The sequence below is a fragment of the Rhipicephalus sanguineus genome, chromosome 4 (assembly GCF_013339695.2).
Source record: "Rhipicephalus sanguineus isolate Rsan-2018 chromosome 4, BIME_Rsan_1.4, whole genome shotgun sequence".
Lineage (NCBI taxonomy): Eukaryota > Metazoa > Arthropoda > Arachnida > Ixodida > Ixodidae > Rhipicephalus > Rhipicephalus sanguineus.
Window position 1 is genome coordinate 21,695,351 of NC_051179.1, and position 9,742 is coordinate 21,705,092.

At 42.7% G+C, this 9,742-nt stretch overlaps 1 protein-coding gene across 1 annotated transcript in view; it reads left to right on the plus strand.

Annotated features, from left to right (window-relative positions):
* The window catches only part of LOC119389581 (neuralized-like protein 4), a 40,329-nt gene extending 33,410 nt beyond the window's left edge, over positions 1–6,919 (plus strand). The window contains exon 26 of the mRNA XM_037656919.2: positions 1,623–6,919. Within this exon, the coding sequence (XP_037512847.1) occupies positions 1,623–1,866 (244 nt within the window). The 3' untranslated portion in view covers positions 1,867–6,919. The remainder of the gene's footprint in view (positions 1–1,622) is intronic.
* Positions 6,920–9,742: the final 2,823 nt, after the last annotated feature.

Genomic DNA, 9,742 nt, shown 5'->3' on the forward strand with positions numbered 1-9,742 from the left:
TGCTATTCGATTCGATTCGCACTGAAATTTTACTATTCGAACTATTCGAACTTCCCAAAGACAAATGCAGTCAACGTCCGGTTGAAAGTGACCCCTTCAGATTTTCAATATGCTTCACCTCATTACACTCTCGTATTGCGGCAAAGCTGCCTTTCAAGCTCCGTTACGGTCGAACTTAGCCAAGAGACAAAGTCCGGTTGGAAATGGTCCCTAGATTTTCAATATGCTTCACCTCATCACACCATGGTATTGCGGCAAAGCTGCCTTTCAAGGTCCGTTAGCCAAGAGACAGTCAACGTCCGTTTGGAAGTGGTCCCTAGATTTTGAATATGCTTCACCGCATCACACCCGGGTACTGCGGCAAAGCTGCCTTTCAAGCTCTGCTACGGTCGCAAGTGTGCTAACTCGAGAAAACGCGGGTTCCAACATGGAGATGAAAGGTGTGGCAGAGGTGGGGGCTCAATTAATGCTGTTTTGGACCTGAAATTTGGGCAGGAAGTCCGAAAAATCAGAAGCCGAAGCTTTTTAGCATCCAAAATTTCACGTGTTCTTATGTCAACGTCTACGAGGCAGATGTGAAACTCCGGACTTGAAGGGAGCACACCCTTGTCCGCCACATCAGTTGGGCTTCCACAGAAGTTGAAAGAGGAGGAGAGGCTGAGGAAATGGCATCTCTGCCTATCACGTGTAAAGTGTTGTCGGCAACACTTTGGTTGCACCAAATCATGTACATAAATAGAATTCGGCCTCTACATTGCCTCATTCTTGATAAGACAACTATGAATCACCACCCCGCCAGTGCTTCATGAACCTAGCGAAAAGAAACACTTTCATGTTGCGATCTCACAAGAACATACTTAGGGATTCTCTGCAACTTTTTCTGTAATTTCACTTCGAATTATTCGAAAAATGTTTGAGAAATATTCGAAAATTATTCAAAATTATTCGATTCGATTCGCACTCAATCTTCATTATTCGAATTCGCTTCGCACCCAAAATTATGCTATTCGCACAGCTCTAGTTATAAGTCTTCAAAGTTCAAAACCGGAGCAGTCGAAGAGAAAGAAAAGATGTTCTCTTTTGTATTTCAGTGATGTCACTGGTTGCCTCCAGTCACTGCGTGCCTCTCATGGAGATACTATACCAGAAGTCTTACATTCAAAACAATATTACATGTATCTAATAGCTATCAGCATCATAACATGCAAAAGAAGTCCTTAAAAATTTTTATCCAAGACCAAAAACATCTGGAGGCTCCATTTGTACAGTATCCATCTGTACTACTTCTGAAGTTGTTTTTCTTGCTACAGTATCATCAAACAGCTAAGATTAACCACTTATCACTAGGTTGTGCATTATCCCTGCAGTTTATGAAGTTGTGAACATCCCAGCCATGACAACTGAATGCAAGGACATCTGTAGTGTTTGGATTTCAGTCCAATCCAAAGTCTAGGATTTTAATGCTGCATTTACATTTTGAAAAAAGTAGTGCTGTGTTGCTTTGCAGCACTAGTATAGTTTCTGGATGCACGTTGCAGTAGTCAGTCGTTGAATTATCAGCGCGAGAACAAAGTGCAGTTTCGCGTACATTGACTCGAGCCAATTCAACGTTATCTCAACAGATTCGTTGACCCGAAGACGAGGTGTCAGATGTGGGCGAGGACCGCCTTCCAGGTTTTAGTACAGCCGGGCTCCTACACGACGCACCCAGCACGTGTGGGCACCACCAGCCCCACGAGCAGCACCGCGTCAAGGGACCCGACCGAGACGTTTCTGGGCGCTTCGGAACTCGAGTGGAGAACCAAAGAGAGGGGTGCCACAATCCTCCACGCACTCCTTGTCCGGCTGGAATTCCCGCCCTCCTGATAGACCCCGAATCTAGGAACTCTTGCTTGTTTTCATTGGTTTTTTTTTTTTACTTCTTTTTCCCATTTATGTGGCGACCCGAGTGTCGATTATGCCATCCCCACCTGCATTCATTTACACTGCTGATCATGTCGGGCTGTTGTGCAATTCTCGTTGACTCATTCTTATCCCTGTGCCGTCGTCATCGTCGTCGACTGCGTTTCGAGCCTCCGCCCTACGTTGCAGCACGGGATTGCTGGTGCATCGTCGTAGATGCCTTCTAATATAATGCGAACGAGACACAAGTGCTGGTGTAAAAACGAATGCGCACGGTGCGCATGTACTTGTGTATCCGCGTGTAGCGCATATCTCTTGCAGGAGCGGGTTAAAACGTGACTGGCAATGGCTGGCCATCGCCAGCCATCGCCAATCGCTGATTATTGCTGGGATGATATGTACTATACATGTCCGCAACCTTTGCATTTGTGTCTCGTACGTGCTATGCACAAACTGCATTTCACGACGTGGACCCTGTGCGTTTTTCTTGATTTTGTAATAACGTTCATGTATATAAGCATGGAGTTGCTAGGCTTACTGTCAGGGCAAATCTCTTTTGCTGGTCGTGTAATGATTGGCGTTCATTGTTACAGGTCTTGCTTCTTTAGCATCATTTGTCTCGCTTTTCGTGGCCGCGCTGCAAGTACAGCATAAGATTCAGTGTGCTCCGTGTGCTTGTCTTGCGTATTTTTTGCCCATTGTGATAGACAGCTCGGTCTCGCGCTGCTGTCATTGTACTAGTATGACCACTGCGCACATTCTTAGCACTATGCGGCGCCTCGCCAGAAGGATTGGGCCTTTCATCACATTCGTCGTTGCCAAATGTGTTCTTAAGAAGTCAGAACTCCATTGTCATATGGGTGGAGAAAAGCAGATTGTCATTTCAAGTCATTAGCCCTGACATTTGAAGAAAAATATTCATGAAGTGGGCTCTCATTGCAAATGCTGCCAGCCTCAAAAGGAATCCTCTCGATTGGGTGGTCACGTGTATTAGCCATGTCCAGCGTGTCGAACACGTTAGTGTCAATTCTGCTAACGTGTAGTTGGTATTAATGTTAATTTTTCTCAAGGTCTCACGTGAAAAAAATATTCACGATGACAAAGGAAGTGAGCATGTAGCGCAGTTCTGTCATCCTGCGTCTTTTTTTATGCTGATCCTTGAGACTCGCAGTATCATCTAGCCTGTTAGCCTCTTCTGTTAATTTTTTCATTACCATTTTGCTATTAAACAATCGTCCTTAAGCATAGATTGCAGTTTACATTGGCAGACAAGTGGGAAAAAGAGTGCTGTTTTTGCTGCTGTGGAACCATCCTCACAATGATGTGCCTAGGGAAGATAAGCCTGCAACGATTTTTTTATGATAAAGGAAATAAGCGAATGGAGTCGTAAACTTTCGTTTGTCACGCAATGTGGCATTTGCGTTTGAATCATGAACGAAAATTTCAACGTTTGAGCTACTGTTGGAGAACACATAGAAAGCTGCTAACGAATTGTTTATAAGATGAACAAATCTGTATTTAAATGCTGAAGAGTACTCTGTCAATCTTCCATTCTTAGCCCTTTCTTTCTGTTGTCAGCATTGTATTTGCATCGCATTCTCTGTTGTTACCATTGCCTCGCTCAGTTATGGTAATGTCGCGGCTCAGCGTAAGAGTCCCATCGGGGTATTGTATATACTTGCAGCGATTGATGCAGGCAAGCCGGCTGTCAACACTAAGCAGTCGTTAATATGGGTTGTTACGACTGTGTTCTTAGAAATACCGCATCATATTCACAGTCAAACGTGAGTCTCGCACTGTTTTTTGTGTCGCCAACTTCATCTTAAGATGAAAGAGTCCCGTAGCTTGAGTCTTCGAGAAGCGATTAAATACCGTTTGTTCAACGTGAATGTCTGCTCTGAGCGTCTGGTATAGACCCTGAAATTTTAGGTGCCATCTTGTTGAGGTCTCTCGTCTCCCCTGTGGTTACCACGGAGTTGTGAAACCTTTAACAAACTTGCCTGCTTCCACTGGTTGCCTGGCGTTCCGTGTATCTGCTAACCAAAGAAAGCTGTCCAGAAAGGCCAGGAGCGTCTAATGCTTTCGATGGTCCAGCATCTTGACGTTGCAAGATGGCCGTTTGATAAAACTTTCTGCTGGGCGAGTTGGTTCATACTTGCAAGGAAAATTGGTTGCGCACAAACTAGACAAGGACGTAGAAGACACGGACGAGTCTTCAGCATCCTTGTCTAGTTTGTGTGAAACCAATTTTGCTTGCAAGTATGGCCGTTTGCTCACGTCCGTGGCAGAAGTTGTGATGTACTGTACAAAGCGCGTCACCTTTAGTGAGATGTAGAAGGAATTGTTTCCGAAAATGTGATACGTTGCTGCAGGTGATGCAGTTAACGAGCTGGCTAGATGCAGCTGGGCATGCACATGTTTTGTGCACAGCTTCGGGGCGGTTTAATGCAGCTGTCAACTATGAATTACAGTTAATATGAGAAGGGCCTCCGCGGAATGTTATTAATTCTCAACGTCGTAATGCGTCAGGTCCAGGTCCCGTTAGCGCTTCGTGTCTCGTCACTGTATACCATTCACTGTCGTCAGGATTGTTGCAGTAGACCTTCAAACTGTTTTTCTTTTTTTTTCTGTGTATATGTTTTTGATTGTGCAACTGCACTCTCCTGTCCAGCTGTAAAAAAAAAGTGTTCCTTTTCTCAGCTTGTGATCTCTTGCTGTTTGTTTAGTGCTGCAAGCAGCATGCTGTCTAGATAACCGTCTTGACATTCATAATCAGTTCCAGCTTTCTTAAGCAAGTGACCCCATGGGACATATTTCCGTCAGAAGCACGCAACTTGTAGTTAACGATGTTTTGTGTGATTATGACGATTTGTAATATTAACGTGCATACGCTGGGTGACGTTGCACTGAAAGTATGTCAAAAGTATGTTTCACGTAATTTTCATCCTGCTTCATTTGTCCCTGTGAAGGGGCTAACGTACGATGGTCTTGGTCTGTTGTTTGTCATACAAATGGCTTCGAAGTGTGTGTCCAGTCTGTGAATAATTTAACGATGGGTTTTACATGTTTGCCCTGTGGATATCTTTTAGGCACGTTGGCGACTTGCTCCTAAGAAGCGTCCTTTTCATTGGGGCCTTAGAAGAGACGTGTGAAGGATAGGATTAATCAAAAAGCTGCCTTTTTTTTGGCATCAGTGTCCATTTGTCCGTAAAGTTCTGGCTTAGAAAACTTCAGACCGTAACTCTCTTGGTACTTGGCATGCGACGGGTGCAAATGAAGCTTACGCCAGCGTTTTTACACCAAAGAATACAACACTTGCTAAGGATGTATTGCAAAGCTGTCAATACAGTATACGCAGGATTAATGTGTTGTGCTGGTGCACAATTCAGTGTATGCCTCTCAATTGAAGAAGTTTTCTATTTCGTAGCGTGAGTCATAGTCACTGAAATGCTAAAGCTTTGGCTGCCACCTTGAAGTTATTCGCTGAGCTAGACGAACACAATGATGCTGGCCTTCCCTATTCATTTTAAACACTGATAAAGTCTCATTGACTGCAGTGCACATTAATGATTGTCTTTATATCCATGTGACTATTTTTATATGCACACCCTACTACAGTGGTCTTGAAAAGCTTTTAAAGTATTTCCATATACCTTTTCAAAACTCCGACTTCGTTTGTAGTGTGTGACGCTGTCGTAGCACAATCGCAGGTTGTGGATGTTTCTAACTGAACTTGTATGTGGAACATGTACTTAACTGATACAATTGGCAAGCCTCGCCGATGGGCATTATAGCTCGTATGAAATGTCGCGTTGGTAATGAGGCCTACTGTATGCGGCTGCTTCGTCTTTAAGTGCTGGCTCATTCACCTTCTCTGACCAGGCCTGGCCCTTGCTCCATCAAACATCAAAAGTCATCGTCGTTTGTGTTATTTCTGTAGCGCGTTTCACGACGCGTGTTGTTTTTGTATGCAGTACTAGCCTGTTTTGCCTCTCTCTTTGATGATTCCCAAAAGGAAACTGCTTTCTATAAAGGGATTTGCATTGCGCTGCCTGTTCAGAAATTGATACCATGCCACTTTCTAATCACCTTGGCAGGTGTTTTCTTCTCCCACTACAGGTGGCGTTAACATTGTTTAGTAAGAAAATGCACTTCTTTCATTGTCTATCATCGCCACACACATTACGTACATCTAGTTTAACTGTGAACAAAGCAGACAAGTACTGCCTACAAGCAATTACTGGGCAAAAGTACACAAGCAAACACCGGCCGGCTATTCAAATTTCACTAGCAAACGAGGGAACGGTTTAGCCGGAAGCGTCACTTTACAGTGGCTTTCTTATCAACGCGACGTGCAGTATTCTTGCGTGGTCTCGCTGCGTGTTAAAATGAACACCGAGCCAAACAAACTAAGCGGATCTTGCTGCGTACCACTTTGATGAACTTGTGATGATGATGATGATGATGTATTTCTCCCAGAGCACAAGAGACATTTTGTGGCATGTACGTGACGCCAATCGGTAGCGTCATCGCTCACGCTTAAATGTGTCCATGACAGACAAACGTGTCATTCCGGTTCCCCATATTTTTGTAAGATTCCATTTCGGTCACTACTCTTTCCCATAAGCGCCCGTTGGTGATGTCGAAAGACGTGCATGTCTAATGCGGCAGAGCGGGATATGTGAATGAAGCTTTGCTAGTTCTATCCAGCATAAATTGTCCTTTTGCTTCATGTATCATACTGTGTACATACATCTCTTAGAATAAGAAAAAAAAAAGCAGCGATCTAAGTGTCTATGTATCTCTGTCAGAATCGAATCGGAGTTGTTTTTGTCTTTTTGTATTTTTTTTCTTTCATGTTTCACTCTGTATAGTGTGTATATTTAACTTCACGTTGCGAATTTGAGGCAAAATGGGAACTATGAAGCCTGTCTGTGTCTAATTGTAGTTAGAAAACATTTTTTCTGCTCCTTGCTACAGCTCTTCTTTCAGTAAAGATAAGAAAAGCTTGTTTAAACCATATCATGAAGTGCAAAGTGTGCTCGTAAATTGCCTTCGAGCTAGTTAAAGGAAATGGACTGGGGCGTTCATTTTTTCTTAAATGTGTGTAAACGGAAATCGGTTGGATACTCTAGCACCTTGAGCAGCAATTTATAATACTGACAAAGTTTCTTCATATTGTAAATGGCTAACAGCTGTGCACGGTTTGCAAACTTGTCAGTAAAAAGGGTGCTTAAGTTTGTCTTTGGTGTAATTGAAAGTTTAGTCTTTAGCTCGCTTTGCGAGTTGTTTGTGTGAAATCACCGTTTTTTACCAAAAAATGAACATACCTTCACATCTGCTTGGACACCAGAAGAGGCATGAAATGAGAAACAATGAAAGATGCCGGCCACTGTCCATCATTCATGTCTTTCGTACCACAGCTACTTTCATGCTTGGTGCGCATTTAGTGCTGCTGTAATTTAGTTATTCAAGGTATAATTCGCATTGCTGAATGCCACCACTTGTAGCTTGAAAAAAACTGTCACAATAGCTCCACACGTGGCAGTTGTTGCAACTTACAACACAAATTTCGTAAATCTAACGGTAACAGTATGAACAATAATTCCAAAAAGCACGTGCAACGGCAGCACAGTATTGACAGCAGTCTGACGCTGCATTAGCCAACTGACAAAGTTTAACAGTATAATTGATTGCTGCTGTGATGTAATGCTTTTTGTGGTTTTGCGACACTTTAAAGTCATTGTGAAACTTTAAATGGTGCATGTTATGAATCTGCCCAGTTTTCTTTCTCTTTTTTCTATCTTCTGGTGCTGGCTCTGTTCATTGCAGTTAAATCATTGTGAGCACAAGCGGTGCTGTAATGAAAACGAGCTCCTAATTGACAACTGCAGCAGCAGTACGAGTTGGGAAAATCGCTCGTTGATACCTACTAGGTGATTTGTACATTACTGCAAAAACTGTCAGGACAGATGCCTCCTTTTGTACTAATATAAATTGTACACATACACATAGCAGTGTATGAATAGAATTTTTCATTGTGCTTTCTCGCCACAGCCAATTGCTTGGCCCACTTGAATGACACAATAAGTGAATGTTTTTTGGTGCTGAGCATCACGTGCACTTATCTAGTCGGAAGGGACGCTTGTATGTGACACAAAATGACACTACTGTGACTAAAGCGACGTAGTGACTCCTGAGATAAAGCTTCTTGGGAGTCAAGTTTCATGACAGACAGTGATGGCTTGTGTTAATATATTTTTTTTTTTCGTCATTGACATGGTGTCCGTGTTGAGTGTGTCCAGCTTTGTCTTGTACAGTGAACCGACAAAGGAATAGAAAGCTGAAGCATAGCTCTGCACTGTTTCATTCATGTTTCAAGATGTGCACCGAGGCCGCATGAGTGCGCGCACGTTTCGATCGCTTGGGTGTGTACTTTTCCAGGAGTTATAAGCACGTGATTGGCGTGCTGGGCTTTCCTGGCTCATTGCTCTCACTGTGTTTTTTTATTTTTTTGGAGAGTCCAAATAAACTCAGCATTAAAGCAAAGAGATGCGTGGGTGTTTGTACCTTTGTACACGAACAAGAATGATGCGAAATCTAAATTTCTGCTGATTATCTCGGATTGTGATACCCGTGATGGGTAAGAAACTGTCAAACCCAATTAGTTGAAATGTCCAGGTTATGGATACGAAAGGACTTCATCTTATTGTAGTAGGATGGGCTCTGCTTCCTGTAAACGACTGTACTCCATATAATACAGCATTGTCAGCATAGTGCAGCATTGTCTAAGCTATGCAGCAAGTTCAATGAGCATTTTGTGTTCAGCTTCAGAGCTAGCCTAACCTAACCTAATATGACATTTGCAGCTTTCGGAGTTGCAAATGCCAGCGCCAGCCATACGCAGGCCTGCACGTAAGGCTTGCACGTGTAAGGCTTGCACAGGCCAGAATATGCAGTCCCAAATACCTTTGCATCTACAGCCACGACAGGCTGCCGATAATAAGCCCAAAAAGGGAAACAGTTGAAATGCCAAATCATCTTAAGGAACGCATTAAAAGCTGTGTAGCATAGCTTGTCTACTTTTAAGATACAAATCCTGAATTTATTACCACCCTAAATAAAAAAAAAAACAATTTCATTCACCTACTGATAAAAACACTGAACTGGTGCAAGCTAGCTATATGGCATCTCGCAAAATGTGTGAAACGAAGTACAGGTTTAAGAAGCTTCAAACTAGGTCCTATGCCACCTATTTCAAAGCAACAGCAAACTTTTTCTTTTTTGATTCCATCGTGACAGCGGCTTAATTTACAAGATTCAGCGTAGGTATTTGCGTCGAAATCATCGTTTTTGTCTCACTTGTAATACAGTATATCATGATTATATATTTGCTTGCCTACTTTTTTTTCTCTTGCCCCCCTCTCCTGCTGCTAGGTATTTAGCTTCATGTAGGCCAGGTGCTCAATTTAATTTTATTACAGAGCTCTCTGTTTCTATCTGGATATGTTCGGTACACTGCTGAATGCAGTTTAGCAACTCCATTTTCTGACAGGGGTACACAGAACTATTGCAAAGTTTCACTCTCTCATAAAGATTGTATCTACTATTAAATCCAGCGGTAAATGTTTTTATCATGGCCATTCTTGGCCAATTCCCCAGAGTGGGTAAAAGTCAATAGATCTAAGGATTTACATCTATAGTGTCCCTTGGTTTATTTTTGATCTATTTTTTGTTTGCATATACCTTACAGGCCTCGACAGAGGCATAGTGCTTGGAGGGTACATAAGTCTATACAAAGTTGGTGGACAATCAAAAACATAACTGTAGTAGAGGTAAG